Consider the following 21,237-nt stretch of genomic DNA (forward strand, 5'->3'; position numbering starts at 1 on the left):
TTAGTTTAATTCCGAGGTAAGTGATATGTTCAGAATTCCATTTAAAGGGGAATTTAGATTTCAGCGAATTAAGGTCCGAAGCCTCTAGCCCTAGATTGAGGACTTGAGATTTAGCTACGTTCAAGCTATAGTATGAAATATAGCTAAAGGATTTTAATATTTGCATGACAATAGGCAGGGATGTTGTTGGATTGGTTAGTGCCAGTATTATGTCGTCTGCAAATAAACCAATTTTGTGGTTTGTTTCTCCAATTTTTATACCTGTTATTTGTGTATGGGTCCTGATACTTTCTGCTAGGGGTTCAATAGCAAGTGCGAAAATGATGGGAGATAGGGGGCACCCCTGCCTTGTTCCGTTGTTAATCCAGAACTGATTAGACAGCATTCCATTTATAAGGACATTAGCGGATGGTTTGGAGTATAATGCACTTATTGCTTTGTTAATTTGCCCATGTATGCCAAACTTAGCTAGGACTGCTCTCAAATACCCCCAATGCACTCGGTCAAATGCCTTCTCCGCATCTAGAGACAGAAGCAGAGAAGGCATCCGATTTGCCCTGGAAAAATAGATGAGGTCAATTATACGTCTGGTGCCATCTAGGGTCTGTCTTGACTTGACAAAACCCACTTGATCATGGTGAATAAGATGGGGAATAAGTAACGATAATCTATTGGCTAGTAGTTTTGAGTAAAGTTTGAGGTCGGCGTTCAAAAGGGAGATCGGACGGAAATTTTCTGGGACATCGGGAGATTTCCCTGGTTTGGGTATAGCTACAATAGTAGCTTGGAGCATTTCTTGAGGTATATTTCCGGTGGACAATATATGGGTAAATGTGTTTAAAAGGAAAGGAGATAAAATATTTCCAAAGGTTTTAAAATATTCATTGGATAGTCCATCCGGGCCTGTGGATTTATTACTTTTGGATGATTTTATAACGTGCAGTATTTCATTGATATCTATTGGTTTGTTGATCTGTTCTAGTTGTACTGGGGAGAGTTTGGGCAATGAAATATCCGCTAGGAATTTATCGATTAAATCCGGAGTTGGTTGCGGAGTTAGTTTGTGGTCTTTAAGATTGTATAGATTACAGTAGTAGTTGGCAAAAGTGTTAGCTATTCCTTGAGGGTTAATTACCTTTTCCTTATTGGAATTATATACATATGGTAGTTTTTTCCTATTTAATTGGGATTTGACTTTGTAGGCTAGTACTTTACTTGCTCTGTTTCCTTGCGCATAAAATTTCGCTTTTGACCGTCTCAAATTGTGTTCAAATGTATTTTGGTAGAGTTGGTAAAGTTCGAATCTTAGGTCTCTGAGTTGGTTACTAATAGTTTGGGAAGGATTTGCTTTGTTTAAAGTTTCTAACCGTATTATCTCTGCGCATAACTGTTCTGTACGTATGCGTTTTTGCTTTTTTATATAAGATGAAATACGAATGAGATGACCTCTTATGAAGGCTTTATGGGCGCACCATATTGTGGTGGGCTGGACGTCTGAAGTAGAGTTATGTTTAAAATATTCCAGGAGTGCTTCTGTAATTTGTGATTGAGTAGAAGGTAGGGATATTTGGTAGTTATTGATACGCCAAGGAATAAAAGAGCGATGGTTGAAACGTTCTGAAATTTGACAAGATATTGGGGCATGGTCGGACCATGTTATGGATCCTATATTAGAGGATGTGACATTTTGAAGAGTCCATTTGTCCACTAGTATCAAATCAATTCTTGAATATTGTTTGTGAGGATGAGAGTAAAAAGTATAGTCACGTTCTGATGCGTGTAGGACTCTCCATGTATCATATAAATCCTCAGATAGCAAGTATTGTGCAAATTGTGAGGGAGATTGAGAGGTGACATGGTTAGATTTATCAATTATTGGTGAAGGAGGTAAATTAAAATCCCCGCATACAACCAGTGATCCTTGTTTAATGGCTAAGGCAGACGTTAAAACTTCTTTTATAAATGTGAGTTGGTTTGTGTTTGGTGCATATAGGGAGACTAGTGTATATAGAGCATTATTAATGTTACACACTAAAATAACATATCTCCCCTCACTGTCACTGATACTTTGAATTAGTTGAAAAGAGAGGGAGTCCTTTATAGCAATGACTACTCCTCTTTTCTTGTTCACAGCCGGTGAAACAAATAGGTTAGTGAATTTCTTATGTTTAAGCCTATATGTATCAGACTCATTCAGGTGGGTTTCTTGAACACAGATCACATCACTTTTGAGAGAAAGTACTTCTTTCCAAAGTAATGATCTTTTAATTGGACTATTTAGTCCGTTAACATTGAGTGAAGAGATTTTTATGACCATCTCCAGTAATGAAAAGTTGCAGGTTAGATAAAGCTGTAAATTGTAGAATATGCTGTAGAGCAAGAGCGCGCAGTCTTAATGAGACACCGCAGATGCTCCTCAGCATAAATCACATAGAGATACAGGAAGAACAATTTCACTTGTCACTTAAGTGGTAATAGTGGTGTGAGGGAGTAAGGGAAGTAAGAAATAGAGGGGAGGATGGGTAGGAGGGGTTAGATAAAGTAAAACCAAATTAAGTCACTTTATCTAAAACAAGTAGAAACAACAAAGTCCGGTTCAAAGAGAACCAACTGGATACCAAAATTTATCCAGGTAATTTGGGGGTGGTGTTAGAAAAGCAGGTGAGTTATCTCCGTAGAGAACCTGCGGCACAAAATGTAAAACATTTATAGCAGTCTAGTGACCCTGCACAGTAGAAAGGATATGTCCTTCTGGAGGGTAGGAGTGCTCTTTTCTTGCAGGAAGAAGTTTCAGGTCCACTCTTTGATCAGGGTAGGGGGTCTTTTCTTCTGCGGTGAGATGGTGTCTTCGTCCACCGTAGCTAGGGACCATTTCTGGAGAAGCTTCATCGAGTCGCTTGGAGACGTGATTACGTGTGTTGTCCCATTCTTGAAGATTAGGAGTTTCACTGGGTATCCCCATTTGTAAGGGATGTTGTGGTCTCTGAGGATTTTAGTGGCGGTTGAGAATTCTCGGCGTCTGTTTAAGGTGACTGCAGAGAGGTCGGAGAATATTGATATATTTTTGAAACGATCCGGGAGATCTTGTTTTGAGTTCGCCGTCTTGAGGATTAATTCTTTGAAGTGATAAAAGTGCAGTCTGGCGATGATGTCTCTGGGAGCGGCGTTAGGGGCGCTTTTAGGTTTTGGGATCCTATGCGCCCTGTCAATTAGTAGATCTTTCTGTTCCGCTTCTGGCATTAGGGCCACAAAGAAATCTGTGAGGAAGTCCTTGATTTTGTCAGGTTCGACGGTTTCTGGGATTCCTCTAAATCTTAGGTTGTTGCGTCTTGAACGGTCCTCAAGGTCCGCTAGTTTAAGTTTTAGGGCAGAAATTTCATCATCTGCGTCGTTGTGGGCGTCCACTAGCTGGTTGTGGGCGTTGGTGAATTCTTCCATCTTTTGTTCAATATGGGAAGTTCTTTCTCCGATCTGGCTTATATCTTTTTGTAATGCTGAAAATGCAGAGGAAATGTCCTTCTGTATAGAATGCCTTAGGTCACCTAATAAGGACCTTAATGTGGCCTCAGTAACAGGAACAGAGTGACCATCAGTAGTAGTGAGGGAAGATGGTGATTTACATTCACTTGGGTGCTGATACATATTCTGACCAGTAGATGGAGCTGCTGAGCTTTGTAAAGTATGCCTATAACTAGCAGGCAGTGAATCAAGCTGCAGCCCACGAGGTGAGGAGCCAACAGGAGATGAGGAGGGTGAGTTGCTTCGTTGGCTAACATTACTTGCGCTTCGTGGGCTGACATTACTAGCGCTTCTAGTGCGCCTTGCTGGTGTCTCAGTGGAGTAACTTGCCTCCGGCGCTTCATGGTGCAGGGAGCGGGCGCCATCTTGGATTCCTCCTGCGGCCCTGAATGCCGTGATTTTGCTCGGCGGGCCTTCATTTTTCTTGCTGCGGCCCATATTGTCGGGTGCTGGGTGGGTTGGCAATACCCTCTGTTAAATTACAGTGTGTGGGGGTACACTGTACTGCGCTGTGAGCCGCTTCTTATGCCACAGGTCACGGAGCTAGCGCGGTAAGCGTCCGCTCAGCTCCACATCCGGACACGCCCCCGCGTCGCTGCCTTCTCAAACAGCTGATCGGCGGGGGTCCCGGGTGTCGGACCCCCGCCGATCAGATGCTGATGATCTATCCAGAGGATAGATCATCAGTTTAAACAAACTGCAGAACCCCTTTTAACTCTGACTCCTTTGTTTGTCTCAGTTTCAGTGTAAGGCCTCAAGCACACGACCGTTGTTTCATTCCGTGTCCGTTGTTCCGTTTTCGTGATTTTCTGCAGACCCATTGACTTTAAATAGGTCCGTTGAAAACTCGGCTAATGCACCGTTTGTCATCCGCGTCCGTGGTTCCAGTCCGTCCAAAAAATATAACCGGTCCTATTTTTTTTTTCACGGAAAAACGGTTCGCGGACCCATTCAAGTCAATGGGACCGTGAAAAAAATGCGGAGGCACACAAGATTGTCGTCCGCGTCCGTTTTTTTCCTATCATTTGCATGGCAAACTTGACTTTAGATTTTTTTTTACTTTCCTTCATGTCTGGTGATCCTCCAAAAATAGAGGAGGACACACGGAAACAAAAACGGATCACGGAACAGCGGAACCCCATTTTGCGGAACTGAACACAACAGTCGTAATGTAATGGGTGCCCTGCAGCCGCATCCGTCACTCATAGGCTCATATATTTTATTTTATTTTTTAAAATTTATATATTTATTAAAGATTTATAGAAATGACCAGGCACATCTACAATAGATTCATGCACATTCGTACAAGGTAAAGGATGAAACGTGTAAAGCTTCACATTGATCGAGCACCTGTAACGCCCAACAAAATTCAATGATGGAAAATTAAAAGTTGAGCAGTAATATAACAATAAAGTGTACTAAGAGAAACTGCATCTATCTTTAATCCGTCCAATATAGGACTACTATAGGCTCATATGTTTTTTAATGCCTGGTGGGCATCAGAAGGACACTGTTTTGGCATCTGTCAGGTTAACAGAGCCTTATAGATATGCTTAGCCCGTACGTCGGCCATTTTCACCAGCATCATAAAATCCTGCTCAGATTTGACCTATAAATGTTATCAGTCTCGGGGTCCGTTGCATTTTTTTAGTGAACTGATATGAATGGAGATTTCTGTTTCTTTTCAGAATGCGCCTGGTACAGTGGGCAGAAACGCAATAAGCAGGAAGTCGAAGCGTTTTTAAACGCCATTATAAACACCCAGGAATTTCTTCAAGTAGGAGTTTTTGGTTTTTTTTTCTTTATTTTTCATGTTGTATTAATTTAAAGAGTAACTAAACTTTTAATTAACCTTTTTGTAAAATGTCCCAAATGCCCTAATAATACTTTTTCTAATATTCTTTGTTAATGGATTTAGAATTTTTAATAGTCCGTCCCCCCCCCCTCCTACATTCACACGACCATATGTATTTTTTTTTTAAGTCTGCAAAATGCGGATCCGCAACAAATGCGGATGACATCTGTGTTACATTCGTGTTGTATCCGTTTTTTGTTTTTTTTTGTTTGTTTGCGGATCGATTGTAATAATGCCTATCCTTGGACAAGAACAGGACATGCTCTATATTTTTTGCGGACCCATTGAAATGAATGGGTTTTTATTCAATCCGCAAAGAAAACGGAACGGACATGGAAGCAAAATACGTTCGTGTGAATGTAGCCTAAAGAGCAGATTTCCCTGTGGGCTTTAAATGAACTTTTCTTCACACCACTGACTTGTGTACGGTCAGCAGTGTGACATGCAACACGAATGTCACACAGATGTCATCCGGGAGCGGACTGCGCACGTGCGGCCCCTGCTGCTATTTTCGACGGCCCCATAGAACCGAACGGAGGGTGGCTGTGCGTGCGCCGTGCACCCTCCTTTCATTTCCCCGCACTGCTCTGCTCTCATTGTAGGTGCGGCACCCGCACCTATCAGACAATGGGGGCATATCCTAGCGATATGCCCCCATTGTCTGAGATGGCAAAACCCCTTTAAGGACAAGGGCATTTAAGGGGTTGTGCAGTGGGTAGAAATTAAAGGGCTATCTCACATCAGCAAATGGCATGGTTGTCTGGGTTCAGAGCTAAACCCTGACATATCCCCATGTTCACGCAGACAGCCCCCATGACATGCTCCGATGCTCTCCTTTGCCCTGCACTAAATCGCGCAGAGCAAAGGCATTTTCTGGAGTTCCGGTGACATACTGGGCTCTCCATAAGGCTGCCAGCTAGGGCAGCGCTAAAGCCCGCCCATCAGAGCCGGTGACGTCACCGAACACAAGCTTCCGCCGGGCAGTGTGTTATTGTAAATAAGAGCCCTTGCCCTGCACGATCCAGCGCAGGCCAAAGAGCATCGGAGCATGAAAATGTTAGATTGTCCAGCATGCCGAGCTGGTTGCTCCAGATTCTATCAATAGGTGGCGCAATCTGCAACATTTTTATTATTTGGGGAACTGATTCATACGACCCTATTGATAAGCCTCCTCTATTACTCAGTCATTGCCTTATCCTTGATTTCTCTTTCTTTCAGGAAGGACTTTCAGGTACGGAGGAATTTCTTTATAAATGTCTACCGCGCTGGAATGGGAAATACTGCACGCAGATATTGCAGCTCATTAGTTGGATTCCACTTTACTCCTTTCCAGGTGAGCAAAGAATAAAGTTCCCACATCTCATTCCATCGCGTGCGCCAACTTTACACGACATTTAGTAATTACACTGAGGTGTTAGGAAGAAATCTGTTTCTGTTGATGTGCCGCCAGAGCAGAAGGAAATACTCCCCTCAATTATCTGTGCAGTATTGTAATAGACTAAGGCTCCATTCTCACATCCGTAATAATGGGTCCGCATCCGTTCTGCAAATTGCGGAGCGGGTGCGGACCCGTTCATTCTCTATGGGGACGGAATGGATGCGGACAGCTCACAGTGTGCTGTCCACATCCGCATTTCCGGTCCGCGGCTCCGAAAAAAATAGAACATGTTCTATTCTTGTCAATTGCGGACAAGAATAGACATTTCTATGGGGGTGCCGGCAGGCTGTATTGCGGATCCTCAATGCACTACGGACCTGTGAATGGACCCTAAAGGGGCCTTTACACAGGCCAACAATGGGGCAGATAATCGCTAGCAAGCATTCATAGGAACGCTCGTTTGCGTTTTATCTGACATGTAAAGGTGCCGCTTTTCGTTCATTCATCAGGTAATCGCTTCTTTCATGTGGACACCTACATTGCCATTTGCCGGCAGCAGACACGCTCTGCTGCCAGCAAACAATGAAGGAAGACTTCGTTCCTGGCAATCGCTTGCTAAATTGTCCTGAATAAAGGGACCTTAAACTTAGTAAGGCAACATGGAGCAAAAAAATAATTTCTTAAAGGGGTTGTCCCATCTAGACATTTATGGTCTGATAGGTCCTGATCCCACCTCCTTCCTTAAGAATGGGGCCCTCTGCGTCGCCGGTCCTCCTGTTTACAGCCTGTAGCGGGGACGTGCCAGTAAACGTCACGTCACCGCTGCATCCAATCAGTCCTCACTGGTGACGTTCCTTATATCTGCATGTCACTATCAGCGACGTGCAGTGTACAGCACGTGGCACCTGCAGCCTATCGCTGTCCTCAGTGTTGTAGCGATCATCTGCAGTGATGTGAGACCTGGGGAGCCTCTGTTCTCAAGACCACTGCAAAAGTTGGTAATTTCAAAGTAGGATTTTTAATAATTTGTGGGGTATTCTGGAGGGACCCTGAACCCCTTACACCCGAGCCCTGTTGGTCTTTTTGTTGTGTGGAAGCCCACAAACTCCAGAAAGATGTGATCCGTGACTTGTATTGCGGATCTCCCCTTAATGAAACTATGTATTTCTGCACTAAAATACATTACTGCTTGTAATATTTTAATTTTTTCTCTCCCTTTCAGACATTGAAGGTCTGCTGTTCGAAACTCTTATGCAACTGTTTGTCTCATCATCTTTGAGTTTTAAAGTGAGTATTACATGTACATTATCGGTATTTTTTTGCATTTTGGGCTGATCATGACATAACTTTACATAGTATGGCGCAACCTGGTGTTCATAGTGTGCAGCTGTGTGTCGTCCATCTACTGAGCTGAGTTCTGGTGGACGCACATGCTCAGTCACTGCCAGTTCTCTGCACGGTGATCCTCAGCCGGCAGAAGTGGCTTTCCGCTCTTTCCTTCTCGTGGAGGTCGCACAGTACATCCCTTCACTAGTTTGGATCCCCTATACCAGGGATGGGCAAACTGTGGCTCTCCAGTTGTTGTAAAACTACAACGCCCAGTCTGCCTACAGCTATCAGCCTACAGCAGGGCATGATGGGATTTGTAGTTTTACAACAGCCGGAGAGCCGCAGTTTGCCTGTCACTGCCCTATACCTATCCGCAGGGAACATATGGTTGGGCTGTGTTAGCTGCCAGAGGGGGCAGAAGACCAATTCTGCTCAGAACGCTTCTCCCCCCTAAGCACCAAAGAGGATACGTGGAAAGAACACCTCCTATCTGAACAATGGGACCCTGAAGTGAATGGAAGGCATGGCCATCCCTCCATTTACCATGAATGGGACTTCCCAGAAAAGCCAAGCATTGGCGTGTAATGAAGTATGTTAATTAGCGGGAAGGAAATTAGAGGTATTGTCCTGATAGGCTTATTAGGGGGTGAGCCATTACAAATGTGACACTAAAAAGCTCCCCTAGGCTCTTCTCACACTACCATTATGGTTTCCATCATAAATGTAAGCCAGATCCATCACACGAAGGACACCCACATCTCCCAGCAGACCTACACGACTTGTGGTATGGATAGTGGTGATGTAATGCCTGCTGGTCATGATCTGCATACAGAGAAATTCGGACATAACAGGTAAAGGAAGCACAGTGCTCACTTTTGTGACAGGGAGATGTTCGTTCCAGCGCCATCACTTCAAGAAGATGCATTCTCAGCCCAATTGATTTAGTGCTGCCATTACAGATGACTAGCGATGAGCGACTCCCAAACTTTGCAGGCAGTGAAGGAATTCCGTTATAACGGAATGTAGCAGAATTCGTGACGGACTGCAAAACGGAAACCTTCAAGAGGCATTCCGTCATAACAGAAGTCTATGGCCAATAACTGATCCGGCCAGTTTCTGCTATGCAGGACTTTGTTTTCCGTCTGTTAGAATAGAATGCCTCTTAAAGGTTTCCGTTTGGATTCCGTCACGAATTCTGTTATAACGGAATCCATAACAGAATTCCTGAACGCCGAACCTGTAAAGGTCGGGTTCGCTTATCCCTAGAGATGACCATTATACCCATGTTCTAGCGACACAGGACATTGTCCATATACCAGTTGTGCGCACCTAGGGGTGAAACTACCACCCTTGTTGGTGCCTTATTCTCCGATTGCTGTGCTATGTAGACTGTCACATGCATGAACTCTTGTCTCCTTCAACAGGTAATCGTTCTATTTTCTCTTCTAGATTGATATGTTGAAGGCTCTGAAAAAACTTTTGCTGAACTGGTTGCTGAAACATTCTGTCTGTCCAGACCACGGGAGTGCAGACCAGTAAGAAATGCCCACTTTTCCTTTAACCCTTCTATAATTTGAGTTTTTTTTTCTGTTGATCTTGCTGCAAAAATCGTCTTTTTAAAGGGCAGTTTTGTCGCTATGACACTGTCTGACCTGTTACATGTGCGCTTGGCAGCTGAAGGCATCAATGTTGGCCCCATGTACATATGTGCCCGCATTGCTGAGAAATATGATGTTTTAATATATGCAAATGAGCCTCTAGGAGCAACGGGGGCGTTAACTTTACACCTAGAGACTCTGCTCCCTCTGCAACTGCTGCTCCCTCTCCATTTTGATTGACAGGGCCAGGCAGTGTAAACGTGATCACGACTGCCTGGCCCTCCTGAAACCGGACACCGCAGGGCAGTCCGCCTGTAATAAAGAAGCGAACATTACTTACCTGGCACATTCCGCTCCGCTGTTCTGGTTCTCCTGGCTGTAATCTGCTCACCCATCTTCAACGGTCATGTCAACAACACTTGACCACTGCAGCCAATCACTGACCTCTTCAGATCCACCACTCAGGCCTGTGATTTGGCTGCAATGTTCACGTGATGACTGCAGCCAGGTAAGTAATGATGATTTCTGTATTGCAGGTGGGTCCCCCGTGTTGTCTGCTGTCCTCCGGACACCCCAAAACTCCTTTAAACACTGTGCACACTGCATCTAAGTGTAATGTATATACCAGGAAATACTCTTGATGTATATGTTAAACATATCCGTAGGCCCCCTTTTACAGTCAAGAGGCCAAAAGAGTGCCGTTTATGGTGCGCTTTTTTTTTTTCTGAACAGCCTGCAGTGTATGTGTGAACATTAGGGCTGCAGTAAACGATTATTTCAGTAAGCGAGTATTCTATCGGTTATTATTTGTGATTAATCGAGTATTCTAATAAGAAAAAATTAATGAATAGACTGTTTTCCTTTATAAAAACTCATCAGACCCTCCGTTCTCCCACCCCAGTGCCATCAGCTCCTCCATGTCCCCCAGTGCCATCAGATCAGCCCCTCCATGTCATCCATTTCCGGCTGTCCCCCTTCAGTGCCATGTCCCCAGCGCCATTGAAATAAAATACTTACCATTCCTGTAGGGGCGCTGCTCCACAGCTCCTTCTTCTCTGCGCGCTGCACTGGATTACGTGCACTATGACCTGACGATGTGTCAGGATACAGTGCAGCGTGGTACAAGCAGGCGGGTGACCGCGGAGCGGTAAGTAATAGCAAGCGCTTCACTCCCGCTCCGTGGTCACATGACACAAATGAATCCTCGATGCAAAAAATTTGCATCAAGGATTTTTTTGGGGGGTCTAATTACTCAATTCAATCGAGTAATCGTTTCAGCCCTAGTGAACATAAGCCGCTATAGAAGACAGACTGAGTAAATTGTATTTTTAGTTCCTAATAGGTGCAATGCAATAATTAAAAAAAATGGCCCAAAGGTGAACATGCCTTCTAAGTAACGGTCAGCCGTATCATACTGTGTATGGTGATTAACATGTTCCTTTTTGCCACAGGAATGACACCATGTCGGGCCTGATGACCTCTATGGATGAGATGATCCAGTTCACAGGCCGCTTGTGTTCTTTGGGTATCCAGATGCACAATAGTCCACTTCTCCTACACATTATTCTGGACTTCTATAAACTGGTAAGACTTTTCCTGAGATCTTTTATGGCAAAGACAATAAAGATTAATTTGCAGATGATGCATTTCCGCTACCAAGTAAGAGAAGAACCAGAGGGTTTAATCCTATCAAGACTTCATCGCTGTCAACTACAGGTCTCTTTTCGTGTATTATTGTCCTTTTTATAGATGTCCATTGTATGTGATAAATAAACACCCACATCTCAAAAGAGCAGTAGATAAAGGAGCATTCATGCTCGCCGGCCGTGTCCGTATTGCGGCCTGCAGACAGCTGCTCTGCAATATGCGGGCACCGGCCGTGTGCTCACCGCATCACGGACCCATTCCCTTGAATGGGTCCGCAATCGGGAAGGTGCGGTGCAGAATAGGTTTCTCTCTCCGTGCCTCCGCACCTTAAAAAAAATAGAACCTGTTCTATTTTTTTTATTTTTACTTTTATGGTGCGGACGGATCACGGACCCATTCAAGTTGAATCCAAATAGGAAAACGAAATGGTTTGGGATGATGCTGCATTCTCAGCCTGTATGTCAGAGAGAGGAGGGGGGGCAGCATTGTTGAAGACCTCTGTTTAGCCAAAGGACACAACACTCCAGCTCCATACATGATGGAGGCCACCCCTGGAGATGGCTATAATGCTTTCATGTGAAGCTGCAAAGCATGACAAACCATATATGAATGCTACGAGGAACCAAGTGTGTATGAAGGAAGATGTATGGTTGCCATTGTAAACCTTCCCATGCAGCTCACAGACGTAGACTCTGAAGATATCCTCTTTTCCTTTCTTCACAGGTCTCTGATATATACTTATGGTTTAATTTGCCTCTGATAATCCTTCCACCACCTGCGGTCTTTTATGCAGCTCTTCTCTGTACAGACTCTGCCAACCTTAACCAGCTCTGCTACATCATGTATAGGTATGGGGATCACAATCAGGATCTTGTACTTTATTGTTTAGCTTGCAACATGTAACATGTTTTTTAATATATTTTCCAGATATAGGAATAACCTCCTAACGGCAAAAAGAAATGAGAAACGTAAAACGGTAAGAAATATTAAAGTTTGAAATTTAATCAAGAAAATTGTAGTTACAAATGTGGCATTTGAAGGGCATCTGTCAGCAGTTTTGTACCTATGACACTGGCTGACCTGTTACATGTGCGCTTGGCAGCTGAAGACATCTGTGTTGGTCCCATGTTCATATGTGCCCGCATTGCTGAGAAAAATTATGTTTTATTATATGCAAATGAGCCTCTAGGCGCAACGGGGGCGTTACCATTACACCTAGAGGATCAGCTCTCTGCAGCTGCTGTACTTTTATTGACAAAATTCGGGTAGTGAAAATGTGATCACACCTGCCCTGTCAGTTAAGTGCAGGGGGTACGGTTGTTGCAGAAAGAGCTGAGGCTTTAGGAGTAACGGTGACGCCCCCATTGCTCTTAGAGGTTAATTTGCATATATTAAAACTTAATTTTTCTCTGCAATGTGAGCACATATGAACAATGGACCAACACAGACTCATTCAGGAGCACATGCAACAGGTAAGCCAGCTTCATGGGTACAAAACTGCTGACAGATGCCCCTTACAGGTGTTGCCCTGGTTTCATGATATTAGTGACCTATCCTCAGGATAGGTCATCAGTACGAGATTGCTGTGGGTCATACTCCCGGCCCGGGGCCGCAGCACTTGAGCAATCACTGCATCTACTTCAGTGGTTACCTGCACGCCGTCTATTTTGTACTGGTGTTAGTGTAATTACAGCTTCCTGGCAGGAACAGCTCCGTGGCGGGGGTACTGGGAGTCGGATCCCCCACCAATCTGATGTTGATGAACTATTCTAAGGATAGGTCATCAATATCGTGAAACCAGACGATATATATATAATAAATATTTTTTTATTTTTTTTTCCCTTCTATTCTCCTAACTGTATATAGAATCAAGTCCCTTTGAATATAAGCAGCCAGACGTATCAAGTTTATAACCAGTACCTGACTGCCATGGTGGGGTGCCTCTGGACATCACAAGCCTTTAGCAGTGACAGCCATCCTCAGGGTATCAAGATGGCACCAGAGCTACTTGAAAAGACTGGAGTTTTGACGTATAAGAAGGCTTTCAATATAGTATTCCACCCTGCATTAATGAGCTTCGCCGTCACCTTTCTAAAAGATGTAAGTAAATACTCCAGCACTTTACGCTTGTGACATTTATGGCAGATCTCGACAGCTTTACCGCCTTTTTTACACTGACTTTCCTTAAAGTTGTGTTCGAGAATTTATATATTTATGACTTGTACTCGGGACAGGTCCTCAGGATCTGAACGGCGAGCGGCTGACAAATGGCAACCCTGCTGATCAGATATTTGAAGACCTGTGACATCACATCCATTGGTGGCGTGGCCTTTGTGCTGTCTGCCATTATCCAATCAGTTGTGCCAGTGTCAGACTGTGCAGGGACACTTCCCCCAACTGTTAACACCCAGTTGGCAATGCATTCATAAATTTCTAGTAGGAATTATAGAAGAATGGCACAACAGAGTCATAAGGATAGATGCTCCAGAATTGTTGTTGGGTGAGAAAATAGAAGTATTTACTAAAACAGACCCGTCTAGAGAGAACTACTGCTCGCATTTATAAGCATCAAGGCCGTGTGCTTTTCACAGCACCTTTAGGAGAAGAACAGATGGTCTGGCTGCCGTATGTGTGAGGCTCCATAGCCACATCATTTTGAAGGTAATTACCTTCAGAATCATTCACACGTTGCCTACGACAAGTGGGTCAGGTGTCGGCGACATACACCAGTCGGACCATCTGTTTTTACGCTTTGGGTGAGTTCACACAACATTTTTTTTTTTGCAGAAATTTCTGCTGCTTTCCTGTTCTTCTGAATAGAAATCTATGCACATGCAGCAGAAACAACCTCATTCAGTGATATGGAACAAATTATCGGCAACAAGTCTGGTGGGGGTGAATTAGTGCTTATATTAAAGGGTTAATGCCATCTCAGCCTTTCTTGGCTGAAATGGGAATAACCTGAGCAAGCACCGGCCGAGGGTGGCTGGAGTTCTGCACCTTTTTGGAGGACATTTTTTTTTACTATTGCATTGTTCTCATTTTGAGCGAAAAATCTTTTTTTAAATTGGTCTTTAATAAAAATGTTGAGCCCCTTTCTCTGTAGAGCCTTGAGATTCTCTAGTAGCAGGCTCTGTATTTCTACTGTTTTCTGTCAGACTGCTCAGCTGACGACTCCTGATCTCCTAAACACTCACTATAGCTCAGTTCTTACTGATAAGAATGTGGCTTAGGCCTCTTGCACACGAACGTTTTTTTTTTTTCGTTGACGTTCTGTTTTTTGCGTTCCGTATATGGACTGTAAAAGTAACCATTCATTTCAATGGATCCGCAAAAAACAGAAGGTACTCCGTATGCTTTCCGTTTCCATATTTCCATTAAAAGATAGAACCTGTCCTATTATTGTCCACATAACGGACAAGGATAGTACTGTTCTATGAGGGGCCAGCTGTTCCGTTACGCAAAAAACAGAATGCACACAAAATTAATCTGCATTTTTTTGGCGGACCACAAAATACTGAAAAAGCCATACGGTTGTGTTCAAGGGGCCTTAAATAAGTATTTTTAACCTTTTTAGTAATTTAGAAATAATGGTTATTAGATGACCGTCACAAAGTGAAAGTACTAGTCACACCGCTAGACAAACAGTTAAAGGGGTTGTCCAAGTTATTTTTGTTTTTTGTATGTTTATAACTAATCAATGGGGTTTACAATTCACTACCTTCATCTGCAGTAACTTCTTTCTCTGAGTTCACCGAGAGTCACATAACCTGTGTCAGTTTCTCTCCCTGCTGTGATGGTTTCGTGCACAAGCCTGACCCTGCTTTCACACCTGAGCGTTTCTCAAACGCGCGTTTTTGTCGCGCGTTTTTGTAATAGTAAACGCGCGTTTGTGTGATTGACTGCAGTGTCCTATGGCCACAAATGCGCGTCAAAACGCCCCAAAGAAGCTCAAGTACTTGATTATGCGTCGGGCGTTTTACAGCGCGATCGTACGCGCTGTAAAACGCCCAGGTGAGAACCATTCCCATAGGGGGGAAGCATTGGTTCTCATGTGTTGAGCGTTTTACAGCGCATTTGAATGCGCTGTAAAACGCTCAACACATGAGAACCAATGCTTCCCCCCTATGGGAATGGTTCTCACCTGGGCGTTTTACAGCGCGTACGATCGCGCTGTAAAACGCCCGACGCATAATCAAGTACTTGAGCTTCTTTGGGGCGTTTTGACGCGCGTTTGTGGCCATAGGACACTGCAGTCAATCACACAAACGCGCGTTTACTATTACAAAAATGCGCATAAAAACGCGCGACAAAAACGCGCGTTTGAGAAACGCTCAGGTGTGAAAGCAGGGTCAGGCTTGTGCACGAAACCATCACAGCAGGGAGAGAAACTGACACAGGTTATGTGACTCTCGGTGAACTCAGAGAAAGAAGTTACTGCAGATGAAGGTAGTGATTTGTAAACCCCATTGATTAGTTATAAACATACAAAAAACAAAAATAACTTGGACAACCCCTTTAACTAGGTGTGAACTTAGGGTGAGAGAGCAGGTCTGTGGGGGGGCGTGGCCTGAGAGCGCATGGAGTAGGTCGCACCGCTCATAGCTCCTGTCGGTATCCTGACTTAATGTGTGGTAGCACCCGGCGGATTACTAATCCTGTGTACCCTGGTGGGGGGAAAGTGACCGGAGAGTGCGGCGGTGATTGTGTGGGCTCCGATATGCCGAGGAAGTCGAGCAAGGTGCCGAAGTCCGACGGACTGGAGGTGGGCCAAGATGGCGCCGATGGAGGAGAGGAGACGGCGCAGCTGACGATGAGCCAGAGCGTGGCTGCTAAACTGAGCAAGTATGCTCGTGCCGATACCAGAGCGGGCGATTGGGCTGAGGGAAAGGAGGCGGACGTACATACCTCGTCTGATCTGGAGGACGGATCCCTTGATAGTGAGGCCCTGGATGCGGTGAACTGGCCGCCGTTGACTCCTGCAGGCGCAGTTAAAAGCAAAGTAGGCCCTAAGGCCGCGTCCAGTGAGGAGCCCACCTTGAAAGATATCATGGCTGCTGTGGCCAGCTGTAACAGTACCCTGAAGGTGCTCACAGTGCAAGTTGGCAGCCTGAGGTCGGATGTGTCTATAATTAGACATGACCTTCACAAGATTTCTGAATTGGAGAAAAGGGTGTCCACGATTGAAGATGTAGTACAGCCGTTGCAAATGGCGGCGAAAACGACTGCTAAGGACATTGCTGCTTTATATGCCAAAACGGATGATCTGGAGAACAGGTCCAGAAGGAATAACCTGCGGATTGTGGGGGTGCCGGAAAAGGCGGAAGGGGATAACGCCACAGAATTCGTGGAGAAATGGCTGCACCAACTGTTTCATGAGAAAGGCCTCTCTTCCTTATATGCGGTGGAGCGGGCGCACAGAGTGCCCATGCGGCTGCTGCCGCCCGGCAGGCCCCCTCGACCGATATTGGCGAAGATTTTGCATTTCAAGGACCGGGACACTATTTTGCGGCAGTCTAGGGACAATGTGGAGATGGTCCTAAATGGGGTTAAAGTGTCCATATTCCCGGATTATTCCAACGAAGTGCAGCGGAGAAGAAGTAGATTTATGGACATAAAGAAAAGGCTGAGAGGATTACAAGTCCAGTACGCTATGCTGTTCCCTGCTAAACTGCGTGTGGTGGCGTTGGGATCCACCAGATTTTTTGAGGATCCGGAGGAAGCGGTACAGTGGCTGGACGTCCACGAGCGGCAATTGAGGAGTGGGGCCCTGGACACTTGAAGAAGGCTGAGATATGGTTTCTTATGCTTGATGTTAATATGTGTTTGCACTTTAAGGTTGCTTTGATGTTGCACCAGTTATGAAGTGTGTTATGCAATGCTACCGTATGGTAGATCCTGAGGAGGGAGTAGGTGGTTAAAAATGTATGATGTTTTTCTCAGATGTGGGGAGGATTCTCTACCAGAGAAATGGTGTTGTGATATGTTATGATTGCAATAAGTTAGGGGGTGACTTGCTCTATGTGTGCCCCGTGTTAGGAATGGGGGGTGATGAAGGGGGGACTGAGATCCCCAGTTCCGGTAACCTGATAACGTATAGGGGGGGTGGTGGGGAGGTGGGGGGGGGAGTAGTAAGTTAGATTGGAGTATGATGGGTGGTATTTATGTGTGGATGAGATGTGAGCGGGGTGTGTGTAGCAGATATGTCGGTATGTTTTGCCATGACACAGGGGATTAAAGTTTTGAGCTGGAATGTGAGGGGGTTGGCTGATGCGAAAAAACGGCAATGTGTCTTTCATTATTTGGGGCGATTTCAGCCAGCTATTCTCTGCTTGCAAGAAACGCATTTGACTAGGGATACTGTACAATGGTTGAGCAAGAATTGGGTGGGCCAGGTGGTTCATGCGACGCATTCTTCACATTCCAGGGGGGTGAGTGTTTTAGTGCATAAGAGTATCAGGTATGAACATGTGCAGCAATGTGTGGATGGTGAGGGCAGGTTTGTCTGTATTGTGTGTAAGATTGATGGGATCCAGGTGGTATTAGTGGCGGTTTATGTGCCACCTCCATTCGCTTCCCCTTTATTAAGGGCAATTATGTTGTTTGTGGCGGACATCCCTGGGGTGCCATGGCTACTAGTGGGGGACTTTAACTGCACGCCAGATGACTCGATGGATAGATGTCGGGTGGAAGGTGGGGGCGGATCGCCTGGTAGTGCGGCCTTGAGAAATATTATGACTGAAGTCGGTTTGGTGGATGTGTGGAGAGTACGTAACCCCAATAGGCGCGAATATTCGTGTCGTTCTGCTACGCATCATTCACTGTCACGTATTGATTTGGCGCTGGTTAATGATTGTATGATGCCTCTGGTCCGGGGGGGTTGTCTATCATCCCCGGTCGTTGTCTGACCACTCCCTGGTACAAATTGACCTGTGCTTGGGGGAGCTTGGACGGGGACCGAGGTTGTGGAAGTGCAATCCGCATTGGCTTAATGTATTGGGTGATTTATCTGAAGCTTCTATGGCGCTTAGAGAATATTTTGCGATTAATGTAGGGACGGCCTCAATTCACGGTGTCTGGGACGCTATGAAAGCGTTCTTGAGGGGAGTGTTAATTAAAGAGATTTGTAAGCATAAAACCAAGTCTAGGGAAGCAGATGTTAAGGTACATTTACAAGCGGCTGAAGCTGAAAGGGTATTTAGCAGGGTGCCCTCCTTGGCTAATAGTGAGGCGCTGGCGGTTGCCCAGGAACAGTTGAGGTGTCACTTAATTCAGGCTGCGGAGCGGAAGCGTAGTTTTTACCGCCATAGATCCTTTGAAGAGGGGGAGAAGGTTGGGCATCTGCTGTCGGTCGTCTCTCAGGCCCAACGGGGATCCTCCTGTATACAGGAACTGAGGGATGGAAATGGGAACGGTAGGCAAGATACCAAGGGAATTTTGGATATATTAAAAGGTTTTTATGTGTCACTGTATAAATTTACTGTCCCTAGTTCTGGGGATGCGTTGAACGTCTTTTTAGAGGGGGCTCAGTTGCCGGCTCTGTCGGATGAGGATAGAGAGAGACTGGAAGAGCCGATTTCACTGGAGGAGCTGGAAGCAGCACTGGGAGGTATGGCGAATGGTAAGGCCCCGGGGGCAGACGGATTGCCTGTGGAGGTATATAAGAAGCTGCAGGGGGTGCTCCTTCCGGAATTACTTAAGGTGCTGGAATTCTCACTGGAGACAGGTTCGCTACCACTCTCGATGCAGGAGGCTATAATTGTAGTACTTCCCAAACCTGGGAAAGATCCCAAATTTCCAGAATCATATAGGCCGATTTCACTTCTCACGGCTGATGTGAAGCTCCTGGCTAAGGTGCTGGCGAACAGGTTGTCCAGGGTGATTCTGACTATTGTACATTCTGACCAGACGGGCTTTATGCCTGGGAAGTCGACGGCTATTAACATCAGGAGGTTGTATGCTGGTCTGAATGTCCCGGCGGACAACGGTGGAGATAGGGCTCTGCTCTCTTTAGATGCCGCTAAGGCATTTGATAGTGTAGAGTGGACCTACCTGTGGGGTGTTTTGAGAGCTATGGGGTTTGGGGACCGGTTTGTGAAGTGGGTACAGGTTTTGTATTCCTGTCCCAGAGCCCGCATTAGAGCTAATGGTGGATTGTCGGACAGTTTTAATTTGGCTAGAGGTACCAGGCAGGGATGCCCATTGTCGCCCTTACTGTTTGCACTGGCTATTGAGCCACTAGCAGCTTTAATTCGCCTGTCTCCTCATATTGTGGGGTTTAGATATGGTGAATTCCAGAATAAGGTGGCTCTATATGCCGATGATACCTTGCTTTTTTTGGGCGATACTGGGTCATCTTTGGACAGTGCCATGTCACTAATAGATAGATTTGGGAGTTTCTCCGGTCTTAGGATCAATTGGCAAAAATCTGCTTTGATGCCTGTGGATGGACAGGTTGTGCCTGATGTGCGAGTGGATGATAGAATTCCCTGGGTTAATAAGTTTAAATATTTAGGGCTGTACATAACGCCTAGACTGTTGGACTTTGAAGATCTTAATCTAACCCCCCTGCTTGTGGCTTTCAGGCTTATGGTGAGAACTTGGTGTAAGCTCTTTTTGTCGGTAGTGGGTAGAGTGAACCTTTTAAAAATGGTTATGATGCCGCAGCTGCTTTATGTACTTAATAATGCTCCTGTATGGATCCCTCGGGATAGGTTTAGGAAAATTCATTCCATATTTAGAGATCTTGTTTGGAAGTATGGCCAAGCAAGGATCAAATTAGAGACGTTGCAGTACCCTAAGACGGAGGGTGGTTTGTCAGTCCCGAATGCCTGGATTTATTTCCTGGCGTCTCAGTGCCAGCACTTTAAGGGCTGGATTGATTTTCAGGCCTTGGATGTAACGGGGATAATATTGCAACATTGGGTGGGTAGCCGGGACCTTATGTGTATATTAGAGGGGGCGGGAATGCATGGGGGGAGAGATAGGGTCCTAATTATTGATCTTATGAAGAAAGTGTGGGCGACGGTGAAGCAACTTAGAGGTGTGGGTGGGGTTGGTGAGCTTTCCCCAATATGGGATAATAATCTATTGCCAGAATTCACGTCACTGTCGGGTCTTAAGAACTGGGAGTCTCGGGAGGTGATGAGGATAGGTCAATTACTTGAAGGCACGGTATTCAAATCCTTTCAGGAAATACAGCAAGAGTTCAATGTCCCAAAGAGATGGTTTTACCAGTATTTGCAATTGAGGCACGCTTATGATGTCACGGTAAGGAAAGGGTGTCGTATAGCCAAAACGGATGTGGTGCAGAAGCTTATTCTTTCGAAAGGTGGGAGGAGAGGACTGATTTCACAGGTGTATACGTTATTACTGGATACGTTTCTGGATGGGTTCCCTCGGTCGCGGATGTTCAAGTCGGAGGGTGATTTGGGTGCAGTTTCGAAGGATCAGTGGGATGCTATTTTAGATGCAGTTCCCAGAGTGTCTCTAAGTGAGCAGGCGAAATTATCACAACTCTTTGTCATCCACAGAGTATATAAAACACCAGTATTTTTACGAAAAATCGGGGTCAGGACTGATGATAGGTGTCCGAAATGTATGGAGGGAGGAGCGGATCTGGTGCATATGTTGTGGTCGTGCTCTGTAATAAGTAGCTATTGGGATGAGGTGTTGAATAATATTAACCGCAAGCTGGGGCTGAGTTTGCAAAAAGATCCTAAGGTGTGTGTGCTGGGATATGTGGCTGAGATTGGGGGAAGCGAGTTAGTTAAGGTGGCGGTGGGTAGACTGTTATATGTGGCCAGGAAACTGGTGGCGCAGAGGTGGATCCAGGGGAGTCCGCCAGAGATTGCAGAGTTTGAAAGGAAGGTGAATGACATGTTGATATTGGAGAAGAGCGTGTTTGTTAA

At 45.3% G+C, this 21,237-nt stretch overlaps 1 protein-coding gene across 1 annotated transcript in view; it reads left to right on the top strand.

Annotated features, from left to right (window-relative positions):
- CENPI (centromere protein I) overlaps positions 1-21,237 on the top strand; it is a 50,826-nt gene that overhangs the window by 24,576 nt on the left and 5,013 nt on the right. Inside the window, exons 12-19 of the mRNA XM_044305315.1 lie at positions 5,208-5,296; positions 6,593-6,707; positions 7,975-8,039; positions 9,531-9,616; positions 11,131-11,263; positions 12,050-12,174; positions 12,254-12,302; positions 13,193-13,426. Coding sequence (XP_044161250.1) covers positions 5,208-5,296; positions 6,593-6,707; positions 7,975-8,039; positions 9,531-9,616; positions 11,131-11,263; positions 12,050-12,174; positions 12,254-12,302; positions 13,193-13,426 — 896 coding nt within the window. The remainder of the gene's footprint in view (positions 1-5,207; positions 5,297-6,592; positions 6,708-7,974; positions 8,040-9,530; positions 9,617-11,130; positions 11,264-12,049; positions 12,175-12,253; positions 12,303-13,192; positions 13,427-21,237) is intronic.

Source organism: Bufo gargarizans, chromosome 9 (assembly GCF_014858855.1).
Source record: "Bufo gargarizans isolate SCDJY-AF-19 chromosome 9, ASM1485885v1, whole genome shotgun sequence".
Classification (NCBI taxonomy): Eukaryota; Metazoa; Chordata; class Amphibia; order Anura; family Bufonidae; genus Bufo; species Bufo gargarizans.